This window comes from Motacilla alba, chromosome 1A, assembly GCF_015832195.1.
Source record: "Motacilla alba alba isolate MOTALB_02 chromosome 1A, Motacilla_alba_V1.0_pri, whole genome shotgun sequence".
Taxonomy (NCBI): Eukaryota; Metazoa; Chordata; class Aves; order Passeriformes; family Motacillidae; genus Motacilla; species Motacilla alba.
Window position 1 is genome coordinate 28,583,890 of NC_052031.1, and position 26,010 is coordinate 28,609,899.

Below are 26,010 nucleotides of genomic sequence, written 5' to 3' on the forward strand. Positions count from 1 at the left end.
ATGAAAGTGACTATTAATGCATACAAAATGTTAAACTTCAAGGATTAGGCAGTTTACTCTGTAAGGTTATGCACCCTTCAGGATATTACATGATCACCAGACAGCCAGAGGTGGCCATATGATATGTGGCCATAGTGCTCAGTCTCTACTGGAGAGGTAGCTGATGTATAAAAACTGAAAAACACCAATACATTCAGCAAGACGTGTGCGTCACTTATGATAGTGAATGCAATGCAGTTTAACACTCAAAAATAATTTACAAATGCATCTAAAGGAACATTCAGTGGGACATTTCTTAGCTCCCACAGGACAGAACTTTTCCTTAAACAAAAGCCTTTTCTCTTTTCTAAGAGTCTGACTCACAAATAAGTTTTGCACAAGCACTTTTTGCACAAAAAAGCAAATTTCAATAACTTACAACAGGGGATGTTTATCCTGAGCCTTCAGCTTGACAGCAGTTTATAGGTAAAGAATTCCCACACAGGTGACAACACTCACTGGTTTTGCAAGGATATACACCCCCAAAAAACTGTATACAGTGGAATGCTTTGTGGCACTTGAGACCTCTAGAAAAGAACTTTATCAGTTAGTGAAACTTTTCTATTTGACAACATGGGGGAGAATGATATCTCATCTGATATAACGGCAGCAAGAAGCTTCTTGCACCTTGCTGAGGCTCTTCTCCACTCATATATTTAATTTAAAACCTACACTTTTAGTACAAATACTAGAACAGTATAGCTTTTAAAATAAACTTGGTTCTTCTTTTGCTTACTAGCAATATGATACAGCTTAAAGTAATTTCAGTGTTCAATAGTATAAATCATTTATTTACATTATTATCTTCTACCCAACAGAAGTTTGCTTCATTTAAAGCAAACTGCATGTTTTCTTTAGTAAAACAAGTATCATACACATGTTTTTTCTCATCGTATTTTTATTTAGAACTAGTAGATTTCAACCACTCACAAGAAGTTCTTCATGACAAACTAAGTGAGGCACAATTGTCCTTACTTTTTTTTTCATGTTAAAATCTGCATTAACTTGAACTCACACAAAAACATGGGGGGGGGGGAAATCTTTTAAGTAGTTACACCAGTCGAGAGCTGGGTTTCACATTTCAGCTGACTCCACCTCTAGTAACTCAGAATGCTGTTTCATGGTATTCCAAGATTATTAAGTCAGAGTTTGTCATCCTGCCATCCTCCCTAAATCCTTTACAACAGCATCAACACCTTCATTATTACATGACGAGGCAATACATGATGAGCGCTGAGTTGGCCAAAAACTAGTTGGTTTTCAATCAGCTCACCACAGCAGATCAACTTACTCGTATGCCCAAGAGGAGCACAAGCAGCACAAGGACTGAGGGGCGCCAGAGCTTCTACAGCACTGGGAAGCAGTGACCATTGCCAAGCCAATAAACTCACTTGGCTTTAAACTGCTCTGCAATCTGAGCAGAGGTAGAGCCAGACTGGCCCAGAATGGTCTGGTCCTAATTTTTCCTCCGTTTTCAGTAACAGATTTCTCATCACTCCACTCTTCCTGGCTTTAGGGTTCCAGTAGACACAGGTGAACAGGATTATGAAACTATAATCTAAAGGAAAACTAGTAATTTCCATTCCATAATCTGAATCACCACTTGGCCGCACTAAAATTTCTGCTGACAGAGGACAACAGAACTTTGCAGTGTGTGAGATGCTCGGATACGCACCCCTTTAATTACAGAACTGAACTCACTGGTTTCTGTGAGAAGACTGGCTGTATTAGGTATCCCATAACAAACAGTTTTGCTCCACTGAAGTTATATTTGAGAATCTCAAAGTTACTAAGTTTCAGTCTTGACGGAGCACCGTGAAATTTTCTCTTTTTGGAAGAAGGAAAGCAACCTCGTCGCTTCACTCGCGCTGCCCCACCAAGCAGCAGCCAGGCACGGGCTTAGCGCCGCGGGGACGCGCACGGGGGCGGCCTCGGTCGCCACTCCTGAAAGTTTTCCTCGCTTGTTTAAGGCTTCCCCAGCCGCCGTCCTCCAGTACCCGGCCCGCAGGAGGCCGGGAGGGAGCGCACCACCGCCCGCTGCCCCCGAAAGCGCCGCCAGGCCTCGGCACCGCAGCCGGGGGCGCCCGCGGCCCCGCTCGGCCCGCGGCCGGCACGGAGAGCGGCGCGCTCCCGCGGCCCCCGGCCCTCCCCGCAGGAATGCGGCGGGAACCGCCGCCCGCGCCCGGCCCCGGCCCCGGCCCCATCCCCGGCCCCGCGTACCTGCCGCTCCCCGCCTCGCCTCGGCCCGCGCTCTCCGCCTGCCGCCGGGCGCCGGGCGTGGCGGGCTCTCGGGCCTGCCTCTCGCGGCCGCCGCCGCCGGGCTCCTGCTCCAGCGAGAGGGCCAGCTGGCTGAGGCCGTAGAGCAGCGAGCACACGGCGCAGCCCAGGCACAGCAGCGCCACCCGCGCCAAGCGCCGCATCCTCCCGCCCGGCGCCGGCACAGCCGGGCGGGCCCGCGGCTCCGGCGGCAGCGGCAGCACCCGGGAGCGGCCGCGGCGCGATCCCAGCGCGGCCCCGGCGTGCGAGGGGCGGGGGGGGGGGCGGCCGGGGCGGGAGCGGGGCCGGGCGGGCCGCAGGGCGGAGCCGTAGTGGCGCCCGCTGTTTATTTGCCCCAAAAGTGAGAAAAGGCGCCGCCCTGTTTTCCTGCTGCGTCCCTCCCTCCATCGCGGCTCGGGCCTCAGCCTGGTCTCGCCCCCATTCAGGCCTCCCGAAGTTGGGCTCTGGGAGAAGTCGAGCGATGAAGTATGCGAAGTAGAGACGGTGGCAGTCCCGGTCTGCTCCGCACTGGCGCGGCCTCACCTTGAATCTCGCGTGCAGTTTTGAGAGCCTTAGTACAATAAGAACGTAAAGCTGTTAGAGGGTGTGCGAATTCTTCATTAAGGGCTAAAGCTCCCTCAAAATGACGCTCGTTCCTCGTTCTCAATGTTTCTGTTGCACTAACTTTTCCTGTGTGAAAGCTTCACAGCTGCTTCTGCACAAGGATATTCTATACGTATAAATATCTAAAGGGAGGGTGCCAAGAAGATGGAGACAAGCTCTTCTTGGTGGTGCCAAACAATAGGACAAGAGGCAATGGGAGAAATTTGTACACAGGAAGTTCCACCTGAATATGAGGAAGAACTTCTTTACTGTGCAGGTGACTGAGCACTGGAACAGATTTACAGAGAGGATGTGGAGTCTCCCTCACTGTAGATATTCCAGAACCATATGGACACAATCCTGTGCAATGTGTTCTAGGAGGACCCTCTGGTCCAGGGAGGGTGGACCAGATGACCCACTGTGGTCCCTTCCAACCTTTACCCATTTTGTGATATGCCCACTCATTCCTTAGGCAGCTGAAGTTACACGGATGTTCTTTCTCCTTGTACAGACACAGTCTGAGCATGCAAATCACTTTGGACTCCAGGCCCCTTCCCTCCGCTGGCCTTGGCACACAGGCAGAGGAACAGATGGGTGCTGCTGGGCAAGGGAGATGCTGGGCTGGAGGAGCTTGGAGAACTGAGCCTGGAGGATTTGTTTGCAGTAACTAGCAAAGATAGGGGTGTTTTAGCTCACCAAGTCATGCTTCTGGACAAAAATTGTAGGTCTGGGAATGGGGGAGTATTGGTTGGGTTTCAGCTGAATCCAACACAGTAGCGCATCCTCTCTCTCTAGCCCAGACCACTGAGCAAAAGGCCTACTAACAGTTTAACTAACCTATACTGTTGCCAAGGTAAGTATTTTAAAGTCGTTATTCAGTGCTGCTCCCTCAGCTTCTGGCACTGGTTTAAAAAAAAAATACAAATTTGGAATAATTCTGCTTACTTCGTTGTCCTTACAGTGCATTTGGCTCACATTTTTTTCTATGGACTAGAAACATCCTTTTTTAGAACAAGTGATAATATCCCCATTCAGGACCCTGCATTTTAAGAAAAATGCCAACATGATTTCCAATAAACCATAAAAAATAGTTCTGTTATAGCTTTTGTGGTCTAAGAATGTATGTTATATATAAATGCCCATAAAACCTGAGCCATAGCTTAGTGCTGTTCTTGGGTGTGCTTGAAAGAAGGGGAAAGCAGGATGCCAGCTGGCAACTCTGGTAGCTGGAAGACAGGTAATGGCAAAATTGTTCATCACCTCTTCCTCAAAATAAAAAAATGAGGAGAAAAGGTAGCTCTCAGAAAATATGGGCTACTCAACTTTGTTTGCAGTGGAGATACTGGGATGATTATCAAAAGATATAAGCAGGGAAATTGAGGCTGAGAAAAAAAACAAAACATAGAATTCAAGAGAAATAAGGAACTAGGGAGAACAAAGAGAAATCAGGGCCAAAGATGGCAGGGTGGTAATGGGAGAGTAATAGATTAAATGGCAGAGAATTTGTAAAAAGTACTCTGGAAGGAGGTTACTGGCTTGCATTGCAGGAAGAGCTAGCTCTGAAAGCACCACTCAGGGTCTTAGCTGGGCTTTCTGCCACAGCCTGCCATTCAGCTTCCCTGATGTTGTGTTTGTGCCCAAAATTGGTTTCATTGCTCTCACTGCACCTGCTGACCTGTGTCATGAATTCTTGCACTCTCCCACTTCACAGCACTTTACACACACTGTCAAGTCCAAATGGCAGGACATGACTAACACAGACATGAGAATCAGAGTAGACAGATATAATGGAGTATTTACTGACAGCAAGCTTAAAAGCAGAGACCACTTATTCCCTGCTGAGGTGTGACACTTGTCTTTTATATGGAAGAGTGTTCCAGCCAGGGAAAATGAGGTCTGAAGGGTGTTATAGTGGCACCAAAAATAAATGTGGCAGATGGGTAGTAATCATGGTCTCATGCTTCAAAAGAAGAAATTATATTTTTTAGAGGAGAAAATAAATAAGGAGTGCTAAAGAGAGGTGACAGAGGGAGATTTTTTTTATTATTATCAACCATGTCATTACCCAAGTATGAATTTAAGGACTTCTCTTCATTCAGTGCTGTTCAATAATATGTGAATAATTAATGAATGAGAATATATCTGCAGTGTTCTAAGAATATAACTAAGGCAAGGTCAGAGAGAAAGCATCTTTGTTAAGTCCTCTGTTGCTATTGGGGAGAAAAAAACAGCTAAACGTACACACACACAAGGCTTTTTTTTTCAAACTGCAAAATCTGTCCATTTAATCTAAGTATCAGTCTGATAAAAGATAAAATGCTTCTTACTACAAACATGGCCTTATGAATAAGGAAAATAAGCAAAAGTTACTGAAATGCCATATCTAAATTGTATCAGTGAGGAAAAATCCATTATCAGATGGTATATAATTACCCAATTAAGTTTATAAATTCTTTAAAGATTAATAATTATATATCTTTATTACTCACCATGAATAGTTTATGAACAAAATGTGACATTTTATGCTACAAGGTCTGCTAGTCTTTAATTAACTTAAAACATGAAGAGTTACAATCAGATGCAAGATTCTGTCCTTTTATTGATTCTAAATCTTTAATCCTTTTCTTGACTAGAATTTAGTTATTTAGCCATGTATCTTTAGTATTCAATTCTATTTACTGCTTCCAAAAAACAGCTCAAATCCAGAAAAAAACTATCTTAATAAACTACAGGTCACAATTTTTTTGAAGAATCAGCATCTGATATTTCTGCAAGAGTGTTCATAAGGGTCATAAGAGCAGTCACTGTGAGCCAGGAAAGGAAACCAACATTCTAACAACTCATTAGGTAAAGAGATAAATCAGATCAACTTAAATTAAAAAAAACAATCCTAATCAGATGCACTTGTATCATTCCCCCTGGTTTTGTTCTTTCATAAAATTAAACCATTAATTGAGTTGGCAAAGCAGTAAGATTTTGTGCTAATAGATTTGTGTCAACACTGCCCTGTATGCAAAGCAGTTATGGGTTTTCAAAGGCAAAGACACTTCCTTTGATGTTCACGTGCCCTTTCGTACAAGCTGCAGTGTCAGCACTTGGTATGATAGATTGCCAGGTTGGGAAACTGCTTTGCTGCCATGTGTTGTACATATGGTATCATCAGACTTCTTGGGGCAATGACCCTTTTCTCTTGCTGCCAGAAATCACTTCTTTCCCTGCCTATTAACTTTTAGGAAAAAGACTTAGTTTACTACAATTGCCTTCACTCTTACTGCATCTACCCCTTCAAATTTCCTAATGTATAAAAATATTAACAAAAATTCTCAAAATCAATTTTCATTGATAACAAAAATAATATTGCCTTACCCCATTCCTTCCCTATTTAGCTCTCATTGTTTAGCATTGTAGTATGTCCAACTTATTTCAAGCAGGAGCTTAAAATATTTTTCAGTTATTGTTGATAATCACAATAACACCCAAGGACAATAGAAATAGGAAAAACATCTGGGACAATACTGTACAAAATTAAGTAAGCTGCCTTGTAAACTGTTTAGGAAGTGGTGTGATACTTTGCAAATTTCCTAATTTCTTCTAATTTGAATCAATTATTTCTTTATCAATAGTACACTTCAAAATTTATTTAATAGATCCTCTGTGAACAATTGTAAGTTCTTAAGAAAGTTCAAATTTCATGCTCTAAATCAAAAAGCATCTATATATGTAGACTTGCACACTATTTAGTAGTTTACTACATTAAAAAAGAAGAATGAATACTTTCTAGGAGCACAAAGATAATTTTCTTTTTATTTTTTTTCAATTTTTTTGTGTCAAGTGCTATTTTTTCTGAAAAGATTTCTACATTTGGAGCTCCTGAACATCAGTCCAGAAGGGGTTCTCAATGGTGAACTTTTGTTTCTTTGCATCATCTAAAGCCTTCTAAAGACCGTACCTTGCATGGATATAATAAAGAGGAGACAGGTGACAGCCAATATGGCTTTACTAAGGGCAAATTGTGCCTGACAAATTTGGTGGCCTTCTGCAGTGGGCTTAGAGTATTGATGATGAGGGAAGTGCAGAGATGCCATATACCTGCACTTGTGCAAAACACTGGAAACATCCCACGCGATATCCTTGTCTCTAAACCAGAGGTTGACGAGAAGCTCAACATGACCCAGCAACGTGTGCTCGCAGCCCAGAAAGCCAAAGGGTCCTGAGCTGCATGAAAGCTGTGTGGCCAGCAGAGCAACAGAGGGGATTCTGCCCCTCTACTCCACTCTCATTAGACCCCACCTGTAGTACTGTGTCCAGCTCTGGGGTGCCCAACCTAAGAAGGCCATGGACCTGCTGAGAGAGTCCAGAGGAGGGCTGTGAAGATGACCGAGGGCTGGAGGATCTCTCCTGTGAAGACAGGCTGAGAGAGCTGGGCTCATTCAGCCAGGAGAAGGCTCTGGGGAGACCTAACTGCAGCCCCCCAGTATCTAAAGGGGCCAAAAAGAGAGCTGGAGAGGGACTTCTTACAAGAGTAAGTTATTGGTAAGACAAGGGGGAATGGCCTTAATCTGAAAGAAGGTTGGTTTAGGTTAGATGTAAGAAAAAATTTGCTTTGAAGATGTAGAACATCAGAACAAGTTGCCCAGAGAAGATGTGGATGCCCCATCCCTAGAAGTTTTCAAAGCCAGGTTGAATGGGGCTTTGAGCAACCTGGTCTAGAGGAAGACCATGGCAGAGGGGTTGGAACTACATGACCTTTAAGGTCCCTTCCAACCCAAACCATTCTGTGATTCCATGATTTGTGTTCAAAGTACTTTTGCAAAGAGTCAAAGCAAACGTACTTACTTACGCAAATACATACCATATACAATAAATATAGAAATAAGGCCTGAAGGGCTGGTGTTTACTTGTTTATTTATTTATAACTATATTTAAGTTTAAAAGTCCTTATTGTGTCCTGCTATTGTTTGCTACAGCATCAGGTGTTTTGAGTCCCGACACCCAGATCAGGGTTTTTTAATTTCTATAATTATATATATATATATATATATATATATATATATCTAATAGAAAAAAATATTTACTAGCAGTAACCATGCACAACAGTAACTTCACATTATGCCTTGAAAGTTCAATTTTTAAGATTAAATGTATCAAATAATCTGAAAGTAGTTATCTAAGGTATTTTTTACCTTTTCCATTTCACAGTAACAGTGCAGATTCCACACAGTGAATTTATACTACTTGTACTAAGTATGTTATCCTGTTCACTTTTTTTAAGATCTTTAAAATTAATGCATTAGCCCAGGAAATATTCAGACCATAAACAAAAACCCCCACCCTTTTATTTTAGGGGTGGGATTTATTTCATATTTGATGTAAAAATTTTATGCATTTTATTATTATTTCCAATCAAAAAAGCTGCATGTCTTGGAAAGCAAAACTACATCTAGCAAACAGCTAAAATGAAAAAAAAAATTAGATGACAACTGCCAGCTGTCTTCATAAGTGGAAACAGAGGTATAGGAGAGTTGTCAGGTCTCTGAGAGCCATTTAGCACTGCAAGCCAGATGATACACTGGAGACAGTAGCTCCTATTTCGAATGGAAAAGACAACAGATGGTCATTCAATAAAGAGGTGTTTTGGAAAGTGGTCAGTCAGTCAAACCAGGTAAAGTGTTGACTGACTTTGCAAATTTATTTACCCTTATATTTTGTTAATCTGTACCCTCACTTTACTTCCCCTTCAAGTAGAATTTTACATGCAAACCAATGTAGAGACAATGTCAGAGATAGAGAAATAAAATCCTACTGTTTGTCTCTCTACATCTTTTTTCTCTAAGGGTTGCTCAATTTTCATAAATAAAAATTCAAAACCATGACTGCTTCAAAAGCAGTCAAATGTGGTAGTTGTTTAAAACACTTAGTACTTGAACTTACACCGCCTATACTATGGTGTCAATTGGGTTGCTCCCAGACCATTCTGCAGCACCAGTGGCAGCAGAGCCTGGAGGAGTTGGGATATTGTGTTGCACTGAACTTTGAGCCTGATACACCCAAAATAATTTGAAGTTTTGCTGACTCAGGATTGTATGTACACATAACTCAGCCTTCCTTTGCCCATCTTTAATCTGTAGCTTTACAAATTTAGTTTTTACTTTTTTTTTTCTTTTTTTAGTTTTTCAGGACAAGAAAGGGTAAAATAAAATTGGACACTGTCCTAAACTATCTCCAGGCACCAGGCCCATATCTGCGGGGGAATGCTGTGATCTCCCATGGCTGCCAAAACATTTGTGTGGAATTTAAGAAGTTTGTTTTGATCTTCAGACCCATAATTGTGTAGCAGTCTTGCCGAACAGTCAATAGCGGAAAGAAATGAATAAAAGGGTGATAGAAGGGCTTAACAACTTGCTCTCCTCTTTTGAATCCCTCCTGTTCTTGCAAAATAGATGAGTAAGTAAGACTAAATTGGACCCCTTTAATTAGTGACAATAGCTCCATTCTGGTATCTGATGCCAATTTAGTCAGTATTTCTGCTAGTATCAAATTTGGTAGTTAGGTCAACAGTTTCCCAACACTTGTTGCTTGCACTTGGGGATCTGTGCCCAATAATAACAGGTGGCATTTAAAGCATTCTGCACCCAAAGAGGTACCAGCCTCACATGCTGCCTCCTGGGAGCGGGGATGAGCTCCTATACTTATGGCCAACACTTCAGTTACCTGCTACACAAATGGGAAACTCCAATGGTCTTGACAAGAGAATAGCTTCTTTCCAGAATGCCTTGTAGGAGCTTTGCCTCATGCTGCAAAGCAACAATTCAGAGAACTGAACATGGGAACTGTAGAATTGAAGACAAATTGAGAGAATAGACCACTGTTTTACAACCTGCTTCACTGGCAAAGCACAGTTTTTATATACAATGAGATGAAGCCTTAGACAAAGCCTCCTTCTCAAGTTTCTTACCTCATTGGTTAATTTGCAAGCATGGATGCTTTCATAGTTTCTTGCTTCAGAAGCAGTACTCCCAGGAATAGCTCAACTTCCATCATAACCAAAAGCGGTAATGAATCATCTCTGCTAATAAATTAGCAGAGGCTTCTTGGCATCTTGAGATCAAATTCCCAAAGTCTGCTGTTTATCCCCAAATAGCCCACTTGTACTTCTTGCACTTTCTCCTAGACAGTACAAATAATGCATTGAGAGAGGGGTTCTGAACAACTTAATAATTTTATTTACCATTTTATCATAACACACCCTAAGCATCACCAATGCCAGTCAAGATTGTAGTCCACTTACATTAGTTTTCACCAAAAATATTTCCTTATCAGATTGTTCACAGGCAAGAAATAATAATTTATTCCTGGGAATAGCATTTCAATGTGTGCCACTATTCTAGGCATCAAAAACATCTATTTATGCTCCTCTGAAATCAACAATATGTCACCAGTGTGAAGTAACTATAGGGATGTAAATTTTTAAACAATTCCATTATCATTAATTGTGTACCATTTATCATAGTAAAAAAAAAAAAATAGTCTTTGCACTGTGATTCCTTCTGTTCCTTTCTTTCCAGACAGTTCCCCTCAGCTTTCCTGCTGAGCTTTCAGAATTTTAAATTGTTTAATATAGTCTTTGAACTGAGGTCAGGAAGAGGTCAGTTGGAGGCAGTATACCAATGGGTTAATGTATGGTCATCTTTAAAGGAGTGCTATGATAGAATTGAACATAGTTTATCAGACAGAAAATTTGTAGCATCTCATGATGTAAATTGTACTTTCTGAGTGTTACACAAAGACCTTTTTAGTAGATCAATATACCGTGTTTTTCTTAGAGTACCTTTAGAATTTTTAAATTAAATTTGTGTATATTAAAAAATTACAACCACACAAGATCTTTCATTCACAGAGATGTTTATTTTTGTCTTCAATGTTTGTAGGGAATACGATTTCACTACAAAAGTGTCTCAGAGAAACTCCATTCAAAGTCTAGGCTTAAGAATGAAGGGAAAATATACTTTCAGCTGTACCAGTCCTGAGCAAAGTTTAAAAAAAAATTTTTAAAATCCACTAGAGATAGGAAGCAGCACCAATTAAACCAGAGGGCCTCTTACTGATATCTGCTCATGCTTTCTTTTCTGCTTGAGAATTGGTAAAAACTTAGGTAGGAAAATTTACTTTATTAGAATGTGGACACAAGATTCACAGTCCCAATCTCTCACCAAATACTACCCTTTTTTTAATAGTTAGAGTCCAGGGCCTCAGTTTTACTTTCCATTAAGTAGTCAGGACTGCTAACAGCAAGACTGTTGCCCCCATGGTGTAACATTTTCTCTTACTCTAATTGGTAAATAAATATTTATTTAATATACTCCTTCTAATAAATATTTATTTCCTATCAATATCAAGTTTCTGAAAAGTTACATTGTTCTTAGAAGTATACTACTCATAGCAGTTATAAAACTTCTGATAACATCAGGTCTCAAAACAATTCAAGTGGCTTACAATCTGTCTCTTGTTGTTTCAGTGAAAGGATTTCAAGCCATTGGTAACACTTGGTACTTAATAGTTGGTTTATCCAGGACATTCAGATTCAATCTGACAAAGTAAATACTTCTAAGAGTCAGAACAGAAAAGGCACTTACTCATTTTGGGGAAGACACCTGGCAGGTAAGATTTTTGTTTTCAAAACAACAAGCCCTTTTTCTAATAATAAAATCCTTAAAAAACTAGTTGGATAAACACAATCCCTATGAACAAAACCAACTTAGGTACCCCTTCCCAAGAAAGGTAATACTGTCCTTGACTGAGAAATGTGAAAGCATCCAGAAATACTCACAAGTTTTATTCACTTCTGTGATATTCCAGTAGACCATCACAATTGGCTAGAAGAAAAAAATCTCCTCCAAACAATGGGTGTTTTACAAATTGAAAGCCTCCAAAATTTCTGCACTGTTATTTATTAGGTACTCGTATCAGCAATAAAATGTAAGATTCTAATGTGTATAACCAGGAACATAACCTTGGTTACAGCCAACAACCTGTGACTTCAACCAAAGGAGTAAATCTTTTATCAAACTTCCTTGCAATTGACTCATTGCCTCAGTGATGCTCTGTGTAAGGCACTTAGTAAATTTTAAGAGCATCTGACAGTACTGTTGGTAGTTTTGATTTGTTTGTGAGGATGCTCTAACAATGCTTCAAGATTAACAGGTTAAGGTGTGGAATAATCACTGAAAACAGCCATATGAATTACTGGCCACAAAACTCTTCAGAAGCCACATCCATTCTAGTCCAGGTTCATATCACCCTTGCAACATAAAGCTATCCTTTTCTCAGCAGTCCAGGAATTAGACCCTTTAAAATAGTGTAGTAGCTAATTGTATGAGAGGAATTTTGTTCCTAATTCTTCCATCTAAACTTCCATCCTTTCAATAAATAACTTGTATGCAAGAGTGAAATATTCATGGTATTTACTATTTAATTCAGAAACCCTACATCTTGAGGCCAAATGTCATTCAACCAACAGCCTTCAAGAATTATAAAGCAAGACACACTTCTAAGTGTGTGTTGCCTACTTCCAATACAGTACACAGAGAAAGGAACACTAAACGGACAAAAAAGACAAAGAGGCCATTATATGGCTCTTCTAGGGATTATTCTGAAAATAATTTTCTTTGTTCTTCCTTCCCCCCTCCTTATTACTCTTTTTTTGTTGTTGTTGTTGGACTGAGGGTTTTTGAAGGTGTTTGACATTTTAGAAACAGAAGTTTCCTACTTGAAATTTCTATAGGAAAGCAGAGAAAGCACTCAGTATCTGTGCATGCTCCTCAGATCTCCTTCTCCAGTGGGGACTAAAAGCATTTTACTTGGCAACATTTGCCTCCATCAGCTGGAAAGAATTTTGCTTATTTTGCCACATTTGGAAGCCTCCCAGCATAGAATAATACCATTTGCAGAAATGCAGATAATTGGCATCCCAGAATGCCAGGTATCTCAGACAGAGTGAATGGTACGCAACCAGTGTAACTGAGTTTGCTCAGCAAGAATCTCTTCAGGTAGTCAATTATATAGAAACAAAGACAACAGTGACAAAATTGATATTGACCTCTAAGCTCCCACATACCATTATTCTGTATGACCATGCTGATCTTAAAGAAACCAAAATATAGTTCAAGAACTGGGAACAACAGTCAAATTCCTCACTTAAAAAAGCAGGCATAAATGAATTATTTCAAACTCACTGCATCCACTTTTACTATAAATGTACATAAGAGAAACAAAAGAGAGAAGAAGGTATCAGAAATCAGAATGTGTTTCCTTCAGAGGTGGGAATAATAACAATACATGTAACCTAAAGAGATTTCCCTTGCCTAGATTAATTCATAGCTGAAGGCTGTTACAGAAAGAGATGATCAGTCAGATGCCAGACTTTCCTGCTCAGAGATCTGTGCCATCAGGAACTGAGCTTGACATTGAAGCATTTTTATTTATTCTGTGCAAAGAAGAATCAGCTTGAAATAGATTATTCATGGATGACAGCTATATATTAGATGCATATAAATGGCAAATTAGATCTCTGTGTTCGCAAGTGGGTATTCAGAAAGTAGAACTGGCCTTACCCCTCACTTGTCTTAACAGATGCAGAGTGATTGAACAACTCCATCCTTCTTTAGTGACAAATACCTGGGACTGTCTTTGAACCAAACAGAATTTGCAGTTTGTAGAATCTAGTGATCTTGGGAAGAGGGTAATGAGCTACATTTCATTAGCCTGGATCACATTTACTTCCTTTTTCTGCATCCTTTTGCTTCTTCATACAGAAGGGGAAAATTGCATGCATGTGGTTAGCAAGCTATCAAAAAAATACATTAATAGTCTCCTTTCCTCAGCTATCTTCTCAGTAACTTCACTGTAAATTAGAGCTCCATTGGTCTACAGCTACACATCTTTAAAGCATCTAAAAAGGAAGCACGTTCACTTGGCTTTGACCATGACCGTTTATAAACAGATGTGCTGGTTTTGGCTGGGATAGTTAATTTTTTTCACAGTAGCTGGCATGGGGCTGTGTTTTAGATTTGTGCTGGAAACACTGTTGATTACACAGAGATATTTCAGCTGTTGCTGACCAGAGGTTACACAGAGTCAAGGCCTCTTCTGTTTCTCCTACTGTCACACCAGTGAGGAGGCAGGGGGTGCATAAGGAATTGTGAGGGGACACCTGATCCCAACTGACCACAGGGATAACCCAGACCATGTGGTGGTGTGCTCAGCACATAGAGCTGAGGGGAGAAGAAGGAAGAGGAGAATGTTTGGAGGGATGGTGTTTGTCTACTCCAGTCACTGTTACCTGTGATGGAGCTCTGCTTTCCTGAGGATGGCTGAACAACTGCCTGCTCATGGGAAGTGGTGAATGTTTTGCTTTGCATGCATGTGCAGCTTTTGCTTTACCTGTTAAATTGTCTTTATCCCAACCCATGAGTTTTCTGACTCTTACTCTTCGAATTCTCTCCCCCACTCACAGAGGGAGAATGCACAAAGGACTGTGAGGTACTTGCCAGCTGGGGTTAAACCATGACAGGAAACAGTGCAACCAAAGACTACACTTTTCCAGATGGCCTAGATCCTAAAAACATAATCCTGCTCAAATAGTCCTCCATCTGCCAAGATATGCCATACTTTCTAGAAAATAATTAAAATTTTAAAACTACTTTTTAGAATATTGTTACTGAACAATATTTTTTGGTGGTAATTTTCTTTTTAAGCATATAGGACAAAGACCGATTAGATAAGGTTGTCTAATTTTGTGTTTTACAAAACCCCAAATGGGACAGCAATCTCTTGTAATCATTCTTAATAATAATCATTAAGAGCTATGCTTTTGCCGTTCATCTTCCAGGTTTAACTTCTTAAAAGTACACATAATACTTCCTGTGTCCATTAAACTGTCGGCTTTAAAATCTGCCATTAGCAGACAGAGCAAGTTCATTTTGATGACTTTTATCTGTTTCCCATAATAAAAGGGGCAAGATTAGGATTGGATACCTCAGTGGTAGTTTGTTTTTATTCATTTTTACCAACACAGTTAAATAGAGGCTGTAATAAGCTCCTGCATTACTAAGACTCTAGGTTCTGAGAGGAATTTGTTTTTTCACTGCATTTTCTGTCACTGTTTGCATCTAATGGTACAGTTTAGGCTGCATTCACAGACATATCACAATCTTTTGGCATAACGTCTTAGGAAAGTCATGTAAACATCACTTGCTGCTGGATAATAATATTTTCCAGCAAGTATGCAGATTTCCATTGCTGTTGTACCATTTACTCCATTCTAGACAGGCAGTTACAAAAATTTCTATAGAGCAGTTACAAATAATTTCTATAAATAAATCAGTATTTGTAATTAACTTATTAAGTAATTTTCCAAGTTTAATTAGTGGTCAAATCCTGTTAATTATTGTTAAAACATGGGTTCTTTAGATGTCAAGCTAAGCTCAATATGATTGTGGTCTTAGACAAGTCTTCTAAGTGTCTTTTAACAGTTTCTCCTCTTTTTAAAACTTTAACAGCACAAAAAAACCCATCTGAGCTTCTACAGTTTGACTGATTTTACTGTACAGTTTTTGCTAGTTTGAAGTTACAACCTTTCAAACTGAGACTACTCTGCCATAAGCTGGGGCATAATTTCAGGTTAAGAAAACCTCTGAAAGCTCAAGCTATGTTTCCAGCACACCCAAATCTTAAAATTGAGATAAAAGTAGGCATTTTTAAAATGCCATATTTGACTGACTGGTCCACTAGCCAAAACCAGCATTAACTTAGTATCTTATCTTATTCCTGAGTAAGCGCAGGCTAAATTTACTCTAAGTATAGCACTTGCTGTTGCCTTTGGAGAAATTAAATGTAAATGCCTTTACTTCCCTACAGTTTCTGATTTTGAATGAATTATACCCAGACTCCCTAGGAGGGAGAAGAGCCAAATAAAGGCATGTCACAGAAAAGAAAAAAAAAAAAAAAAAAAACAGATACAGTTAAAGAACCCTGGATAAAAAGTACACAATAGACAGTTTCATGCCAAATCAATCCTGTTAACAAAGTAAAATCAATCAGCAAAACATAGGAAACTGTCAGGCTTTTGAGACAGGAGAGGAAAGAAGTAAAGAACTTAAGATGCAAGATGTGAAGTTTAGAAGACCTGCCAAAACACTACAGTGAACCAATTGAACAAATTCTAGAAAGTACTGTCTTGCATGGCTACTTGAAAATGTGCTATTCATAATATTAAAAAAATGTAAAGTGCACAAATTATAAAATCAAACTATTTTTGAGATTTTACAATCTATGCCCCAAAACACCAAATATCTAGATAAAAACATAATAGGTTAAAACTTCAGTCATATTCTTAATTATTGACTCTTAATAGCAAGAATTTTAAATTTTGAAATGTAATTTATTTATTACTACCTCCTTTGTTGGAATCAAGATTTTATATGGTATAATTCAACCTGCCACTGAGTAGAAGAATTTTTATCTCCAATACGTAGACTTAAATTAATGAAAAAAAGAGATCAGTCAACTGTGTATTTGTTCTTTTTCTTATACCACCTATAATTAATAGCAAAGTTAGGAAGATAAGAGACTGAATTACTGTACACTTTATCAATGAACTATTTATACTTATTTTCCCCCATTTCTCCCCCCTTTTCCTTTCTGAAACCAGACAATCAATCAGCACATAAAGGAACTCATTTACATGGAACACTATCACACTTGTCCTTGTGGGGCCACCATTTCATGAACATCCCAGGATGTATGGCTGTTGAAGACTGATGCATATATAGATTTAACAAATAACAGTTCTTATGCAGAGAGCAATCACAGCGAAAAATACCTAATCAGAACACATTACAACATTAAATTTTCACTTTTATAAATGGAGTAAAGATGCTTTTAAATATATTTACAGTTAGAAAAAAGGATTTAGGATTACTACAAGTCAAAAACATTTAGAAATTATGAAAGTGACGTTCATTTAAATTATATTATGAACAGACTCAAATGCAGTATTTTGCTTAGAATTTGTCTACTCTGCTGTCAGTATTGTCATATTCTTTTAATCACCAACAGGCAAAAACTTAACTTTGCTTAATGCTAAAACAAGCATCATTGCAATAAAACTCTAGCAACCTAATTGTTCAGTTAAAACCACCACAGCTTTTAAGATCCTAGGTGACTTCTGTAGCACCTGTAGTAGAAATTGCTCTTCAATGTCTTGTTCCATAATGAACAGTGAGACTTTCTGTATTATTTTTGATAACCATACTTGTACCACATTTCTGAGATTATTCTCTAGAGACAGCTGAATCATAGTAAAATCCACTCCATCCTTCCTTTCAAACCAAATAGCTACTTAATTCTGAAGACAGAGTCCTTTTGTTGGCAACGCTGGGTGGTTTATTCACAAAAACTTAAATAAAAATACATTTCCCATTTAGTGAAATACTGGTAATAGATTACTATTTCTTTGCAAGGAATTCTGAAATGTGTTAGCATTCATTAAATTTCAAATTAGAAACACATTTCATAAAACTTCTTGCAATGATATTTACTATCCTTAAACTGCTTACTTTAAACAGTTTCAGCTCTTTTGTAATCCATTACATCAGTATATTCTGCAAATAGTCCCACCTAAAAATAAAATATAAAAAAATAAAGTTGAGAAGCATGTATTTTTTCTTTTAAAAACTAGTGTATGTTATTCTGAACACTAGCCCGGCCCCAAAAACATTTAAGAACCTTAAAAAGCATGTTTTACAGGTACTAAATTTGGCCAGGTAACAGCAATGAACAGACATCCTATTTTTAGTAAGATAAAGCAGACTACATAATAAACAGGTCAGTAGTTATCCATCTGAAACAGCCTATAATTAACATTTGATGTCTAAAAAGTTTAAACAGCAACACCAAGGAATGAGGTATGTATGTTCTCAGATATCACATCAGACTCTCATTTTATGCAACTAACTGTATTTCACAACTAGCATCTTACAAAATAGAGCAGTACCATTGTGCCTGTAGAAGTACTGCATTAAAAACAGAAAAATACATTACTACAAGAAACCACCAAACATCACAATTGTCAGGGGCTACAAAAATCCATTATTTTAAGCCATTAAGAAGACATATCATATGTGGGTAATAATTTGGGGCTGGATTCACTACTGAGAAGGTCCATCCAACTTTCACATAGGCTTAAAAATATATTTACTTTGAATGAAAAAGAAAAGGCTCACAGGAGTGTAAGTGCCCTACCTCACTAAAAGGAGCTAAATGGACTTTTGTACTGAACCAGATTATATAATTTAAAATCTATACATGAATTGTATGTATGTATCAAAACACTTATTGGTTGTAAACAAAAATGCAAAATCTGTATTCACAAAAATATTTTATTGGTAATTTTACATAATACCAGATGGTATTGTAAATAGTTCTGCTCTTTATCAGTATATTGCTAAGTGCATAAATGTTGACAGCTTATGCCATAAAGTAGGATACTGAGTCTTTTTCAAATGATTTACGACATAATGTATTCTACCAGGCCAATTCAATATTAAAGAAATTGATTCAGGAACAAAAAAAAAATAGAACTATTATTTCCTTATTCTTGTGCAACATCTGATATTCCTGTACTGAAATGATAAGTGACTATGTGACACTAGAAAAATCTGGGGCAGGGAAACAGCACTAAGCAGAAATGAGAACTGCAGATCTGTTCTTTTTAAAGCTTTTCCAAACTTTCATATTTCCAAATAGTTTTTGCCAAATGCATCACCATCTGAGGTTCAGTATTTGTTACACAACACAAAATACCAGTGTACAGCGACAATGCAGTACTTTACCTGAATTGCAAGGTTAACTAATCAATGCTTAGAATGTGTTTTCTATTTTGCTTGTAAACATTACAATAAGTGTTTTAAGTGTCAAAAAATATTGGTAAAACCATCAACATAATTCAGTAACAGTAATCTAGTAAAATGCGTCAAATATTGGCAAAAATCCATACAAATGTTTTCTTTAATAGCATTTTTCCTATTTAACCACACCAAGTACCAGCAGGTGTTTTTAAGAAGATAATTATTATGAAAATTCTGTTGCAGCAATAATTGATTAAGTTGATCTTTGACTTGCATACATATAACTATGTTTCACAATTCTCAAATAATACATATTTAGGCAGCTTGAACTATGTTATAAAAATTTAAATTCAGTACATGCCAATAGTAGAGATTCCAAGAGTTGTGTTAGAAGTCACTAAACTAAAAGTGAAAATGGACATACCAATAACACTGCATAATGAACATTCAAACCACATTTTCATGGCACCCTTACACATGTAGATTAAAAAGTTGGTCTGAAGATGCTTCATAAGCATTTGTAGATAGCATTTAAATTACTACAGAATCACAAAATAAGCTGAGTTGGAAGGGACCAAAAAGGATCATTGAGTCCAAATTCTGGCCCTGCACAGGACAGCCCCAAGAGTCACACCATGCACCTGAGAGCGTTGTCCAAATGCTTCCTGAACTCTGCCAGGCTGGTGCTGTGACCACTTCCCTGGGGAGCCTGTTCCAGTGCCCAGCCACCCTCTGGGTGAGAAACCTTTTGTGGTAAAGGTTCTAATCTAAACCTCCCCTGACTCAGCTTCATGCTGTTACTGCTTCTATCACTGCACTTTTTTTCTTTCTTTTTTTTTTAACTGTATTATGTTCCAGTCAACATATCAATTATGCATGACTAATCTGTCATGAAAATGTGGTGACAGAACTTACATATTTGCATGTTTTGAAGAGACTAATGAAACTGGAGGAAATAAACTTTAATGAGATTCCCCGTTCAGTGACGACGCTTCTCCTCTGGGTGAAGATGACCTGGACATTCCCCTCTCTGTGTTGTCAGAGCTAGAACCACTCTGACTGTGTTGATCTGCAGAAGCAGCACTGGAAGCAGGTGGTGACTTAGTTTTCTCCTTAAAGTCTGTAATAATGACTGTCAGATCTCCAACGGTAACTTCCAAATGCTGAGCACTACTTCGATCCACATTTTTCAACCTTGGCCTAAATAAAGCAAATAATCATATTAAAAGCACACACACCATCTTATTACCTTGTCTCCCTCCTACTTTTTAGGAGCTCAGGAGAACAAATGTGTATGTAAGACTTCTTTTTGCAATACGTAATATGTAGGAAAACAAAGTACCAGAAGTATTAACAGTGGAATCTTTCCTAGTATATTTTACATTGAAATAGTTGAATATAACACATTAGCATCTCCTAAAACTATTTAGAAGTTGACATTTTGAATAACATCACTATGCAGCAATATGTGAAGGTTTTTACTTTTAAAACCCAATTCTTTTTTTATTGTGACTATGGAAAGTTATAAATTTGATCCAGGGAAACATTCATCTCTGCAGCAGCCTGAAGCAACAATTTTAAGTAGAAAATGATGTTCAGTAATGAAGATGTTGGTGTCTGTCTTTTGATTTCAACGTCACAGACAGTGTTAACTTTCAGCAGGTGTTACCTCATTTCAAAACCTCACTAGGACCACTAGTATACTATTTGAACTGGACTTTGTGTTCATAGTATAACTCTGGTATTCCTGGTATAGGCTCTGTCTTAAATTATGCAGAGATTAATGATACATAGTGTTGACAGAGTAAGTAAGTAAGTATCTTCATTCAATCTTTCAATTGTTTGATTTTTCACAACAAAAAGAACTAAAGAATAATTTTACTTATGTTTTGCCATCATATTTTTGCTAGTGACATGCATAAAATACTTTCAATTTAATCCTTTCCCATGATCACCATGAAAAACTGATACCAGACAGCTGAATTCATACAAGCAGTTATGAAAAGCACAGTTTATGCACTCCACAGCTACCACTGGCTCAAGCTGCAATAAAATAATGACACCACATGTTTGCAGGTGTGATAACAGCAAAGCTCTGACCTTTACCCTATCATCAACTTTGTTTGAAGTAGAATTGGTTCCCATTCACTTCAGCTGAAACAACTCATGTCTTTTCTCCACTACAACTGAGATGGGCTTTGACATCATGCTCCCCTGAGGCTGAAGCAGCAGGACTGAAGCAACTCAGAAAAAACTGAAAATCTGCTGATGTGCATCATGGGAATAGAGTGAAATCTTCAGAATTATTAACTTGTGCAAGTGCTGTGTACCTGGAGCTTATTAATTATACTGAATGTGCATGAAGATTTTTGCAGTTGTTTCCAGCAATAATATACACATTTTAAGGCAAAAAGAAAAGGATATCCTTTTCTCAAAGAATACTGAAGAAATCTGCCTCAACTAATCAAGCATTCTTAACTTACTATCGTACCTAGTGAAACAATTCTTGGAAAAAATTACCTGTTTGAAGCATTAAAAAAAAAAAAAATCAATTCTTAATGCAAGGTCATACTGGTATTTCGGTCCAAGATTTTATTTTAGTTATTTTTCAAATTTCCTTAATCTTTCCCTACCTCACTTTTTGCATTTTTGCTGTATAGTTGCAATTTACTCATTAATATTTCAATTTATAATTGACTCAACTAAAGCTCACTATGCTAACATCAAATGCCTCATAACTGAAGTACTTCAGCTGCATGAGGTTAGCTTGTAAATTTGAGTATTTGAAAAAGAAAAATGAAAGGAAGTAACACCTCAGTGTCCTTAATCCTAACCATGACTTTCCTAATGACTGCTCTCTACTGACTCTCAGTCTCTCCCTTGTTCTGATCCTGATGATCCTATTTCAGGCACAACAAAAGCATCTACTACTTCTCTGCATAACTAATCCCAAAGGATATTTCTTGGCTGGGCTATTTTGGAGTGCTTCCAAAAAAAAAAAAAATCAATAGTTCCTCCCACATTTGTTTAGACTACATATCTTATACATTTTTCAGCTTTTTCAACACAGCATTCTTGCCACAATAACTTTATGCTTAGATTATGAAGAATTAGGGGTTAAACCTGCTGCTTTTGTTTAGCAGTTTGCACCCTCCTTCCCTATAGCAAGATCAAGGCTTTTACAACTGCTTGTCTGTACTGAAATATTTCGTGTTTTCACTTCTAAGAATCCTTCAGCATCCCAGATGTGGCATAGTTCTATCACTAGGTAAATGACATACCTTATCCTGTCACATTAATTTATGCCCTAGTTCAGCCCTTCAAAGCTGAAGGGTTCTACAAGGCTGTCAATAACTAAGTTATTTGCCCTATCCATCTGTAGTCTGGTACTGGCTCTCTCTCCTCCCACAACTATTTTACATGAAAACTAATCACTCCCATCCCCTCTTTTTTTTCCAGAGATTAATATCATCAATTTGTTTATCAACAATTTTGTATGGTACGAAAAATACTTCTATAAACCCTTAAAACAATATACTAAATAACCCTTAAAAAGTCTTTCTTTCTTTTTCTGTTCAGCTGATCTCCATCTTCTGGCCACAAATATGCACTGCAGGTCTTCTTCGTATTTTATAGACAGCCTAAACCAATAAAACTTCACACCAATATATAACCTAACTGTTTGCCACAGCACTTAGAAATCAGTAAAATCAAAGAACACTTTCTTATTTTTGTTTGTAAATAACATTTTATGAATACTTCAAAAGTTTCTAAATTTTTTACCTGGTTTTCTTATGACTGTTCTTTTTGCTTGTTGTTTCCTTTTCACTTTTTTCCTTTTCTACTTTGTCTTTTTTCTCTTTCTTTGATTGTGTAGGGGGCACAAATTGCTGAGGAACCTGTTGTGCAACCAGCTGAGAGACAGGTCGAGGTTTCCTGTGTGCACATATATATAGACATGCATAATGCTTAGACTTTTCTAGTCTCAAACTGTCTACACTTCAGTTATTAACATTAACCATCACTGCAAGCAGAAATATTGTTTAAACATATCTTGCTGCTAATACTGCATTAAGACAGCATATAAAATTTAAACCCATTACAACCTTTTGTTTCACTTACTTGCATTATCAACAAATGAGATTCTCTTTTTTTATTTTACAGCCCTTAGAGACCATATTTGCAATGAGCCCTCTTCTCATAGCTGTCATATCCAGACAGAGAGCTCAGAGTGAGCTCCAAAAGATAATTCTTCCAGAAATTACATTACCACCCACTCCCACCCCTTCAAATGTTGGAATGGTCTGGTTTGAGTCTACTCCAATACAGAAGTAGACAATCCTTATCACAAAAAGGAAAAAGCTGACCTTTGAGGTATCAGAGCTAAAGCCATTGTTTGCTTTATAAAATAAAATTCAAGTGTTTTCAGCTCAAACAAATTTATTGGAGGCAATAATAAATCCTGTTCTGTATAATTTTATCATGTTGTTCACTGGAAAAAAAGACACTGCTAATTAGTATGTAGGATATAGCTGTCAGAACACATATACTTTGAAAGCTGGAAACAGAAACATAAGACCACATTCCATCAGTAGACATAGTGCAGGTTTCATTTCCAAGTTTTGATCCAAACTAAAAAACAGTATGAAAAGAGCAACAGCAGGCAAAAGAATTTCAACAGTTTATTATTTTTACATTTTCCAAAATATTATTTTGAAGTGGATTAATTTTTTCTTCTGTTTTGTATTGGAATACAATGATCCTAGTTTGAAGTGAAATTTTTACTCATTCCATTTGCAAGTGTATTTACTTGTTCTGCAGTTTCAGAATTAAGAAATTTCAAGTCATGATATATAAAAATTTCTGTTATTAACACTTTGAAGTTGTAAATTTCTTCTCCAAAAGAATGCTTACCCTGCCAAGCTCTTGGGTTTTGTTAGTTGGATTGTGATGTAAGGTCTTTTAAAATAGAAAAAGCACAAATTATATGCACTGTGATACTCTGAAAATACAAAACCGTTATCAAAGCAACAGAAGTTATCAGCTCACACACATACTTAGCTATCCCAGCTCACAGGATCACACTACTGGCACTTCTTGCTTGGGTGAAGAAGAGATGAAAAAAATAACAAGTGCAGGAAATCAAGGCAGCTCCCATTAACAAGTTATAGTTTCAGTAATGATTGCAACAGTTCAAGTTACAGACTGAAAGCCAAATTACAAGAACTCATAAAGGGTAGGAAAGAGTTAATATAAATCAGCTGAGATTTCATGAGTCTTCACAGTAAGTTCTTAATGAATTAAAATAAATTAAAAGAAAGACTATTAATAAATTGTCAATAAAACAGAACTTTAGGTTAAAAACTAGACTACCCCTTACCCACTCATGAACTGAGCCTACATTGACTCATGGAGGGATGAAGAATAGGAACAAATCCCTTTAGTGAAAACTACCCAGCTTATAGCACTAGAACCTTACAAAGCACACACTGTAGTGAGCCCACAGTGAACAACTCAAATGGACTCAACAGACTACAAATGTGCAGGTTAACAGAGTACATAAGACATTTTTAAGAAAACTTGCCTCAGAATTTTTTCAACCTTTTGTCACAGTAGTTCATAACAGAGCAAGAACGACCAAGGTGTAATTGATGCACAGGTTCATAATTTCAGGTGAAAAACAGTTTTGATATATAAAGGAAACTGATGATCTGTCTTGAATTGAAGATTGCTCCAGGAGATACAGTTTGTCATGACAGTCAAGTGACAATCCCATCATTACTACACAGTGACCTGAGAGAATGATCGGACATGTTACTTAGGAACTAAGACACTTGTGAACTTGACATACAAGGAATTGTTTCCCAGGAGCATGGACAACACCATGATTATGGAAACTTGTTAGAAAGGGGTAGAGAGGGGAAAAAAATCTTAGCCAAGTAAGAGCTGAGTTTATAACCATTTCAGTTCCTGAGGGCAAACTAGATAATTTCTGTTAGAGTACAGATGGGAAATTAGGCTTAGTTCTAAGTCCCAGTCTTTGGACTTTTTTCCTAATTCCATAAAACAAATGGGACTGAAAAAAAAATCCTTGCAACAAGGAGCAGAAGTCAGTTAAGACCAAAAAAAACCACAGAGAAATCATATTTTGGAAGATGCACTAAGAATTAATCAAGAGGTTCTATGTGGCTTTGCTGTGACAAGAGATTCCTTCCATTAAACAGCCATATTTTTTGTTGTATATTTTTTCTATAGCTATCAGTTACATCTCTGTTCTAAATTTTATTACCTGCTTTCTCACGTTCTGATTTATTAAATGAGGCATTCAAAGTTCCTGTATTAAAAACACTGAGAAAGAAAGTAATTCATCTCTCAACACTAGAAATGCCTTTCAAGTGCTCAATTTTTTTCCCCAGGTACTCAAAAGGGGCTAATGAACTGCCACGAAACACTTCACAAGCCATGCAGGTGTCAGGAGAGAACTCTACTACATTCATGAAGCTTGAACCTGATAGAATTGCTCCTGCTTAGTGGTAGTTGAATCATGTCATTCAAGCATGAATAAATTCATAGAGAAAACGCTATTTCAGAGAAGATAAAAGTAAGAGAAACTATACCTGTAACAGGAAATTGATTTTGATGATTTGCCAAAATACAACATTTTAAATTACTCGTTTTCAAAGCCAGTTAAAGACTCCTTGCAATATGCTGCTACAGATTAAGTAGATATGATGTTAACACAGCCTTCTGTTTATATTTATGGTGATTTGCTCTTTAAGAATATTCAAGACCACCTGAGCTAACTGGTGTTTAGAAAGAAGCTCTATAATCTTCTGCATTAAGATTACAAGCATTTTTGCCTCTATCACTGGACCACTATTGGACCACCACAGCTGAACAATCCAGAACTGCAAGCAGAAATGTTCATAAAAACAATACCTATTATTTAGCCAGCCACTAAAAGCTTTGTATTTTTGCCTAGTAATTCCACTTTAGTCATTCAAAGGACAACACTAAGAAATGGATACACTGTTACAGAAGATAAGTGATGGCAATTCTTTCCAGAGGTGAACTTCATGCTTCAATATCAAGAAACTGATTTACTGAGCTTCCAAGAGATCTGTAAACATCACATCTCTGAATATTGCACTCCCCTTCTCTACCTAGTTTTCCTTTTCAGACAGTGTTATCTTTCTTCTAAGTTGAC

General features: G+C 37.9%; 2 protein-coding genes across 3 annotated transcripts in view; both read right to left on the reverse strand.

The window, feature by feature from the left end:
* The window catches only part of GXYLT1 (glucoside xylosyltransferase 1), a 32,581-nt gene extending 30,038 nt beyond the window's left edge, over nt 1–2,543 (reverse strand). For both annotated transcript variants that reach the window (XM_038154342.1, XM_038154341.1), the window contains exon 1: nt 2,260–2,543. In XM_038154342.1, coding sequence (XP_038010270.1) covers nt 2,260–2,459 — 200 coding nt within the window. In that variant the 5' untranslated portion in view covers nt 2,460–2,543. The remainder of the gene's footprint in view (nt 1–2,259) is intronic.
* Nucleotides 2,544–10,783: 8,240 nt separating this feature from the next.
* The window catches only part of YAF2 (YY1 associated factor 2), a 31,738-nt gene continuing 16,511 nt past the window's right edge, over nt 10,784–26,010 (reverse strand). Inside the window, exons 3-4 of the mRNA XM_038153803.1 lie at nt 22,587–22,739; nt 10,784–20,003 (exon numbers count right to left, since the gene is read on the reverse strand). Coding sequence (XP_038009731.1) covers nt 19,766–20,003; nt 22,587–22,739 — 391 coding nt within the window. The 3' untranslated portion in view covers nt 10,784–19,765. The remainder of the gene's footprint in view (nt 20,004–22,586; nt 22,740–26,010) is intronic.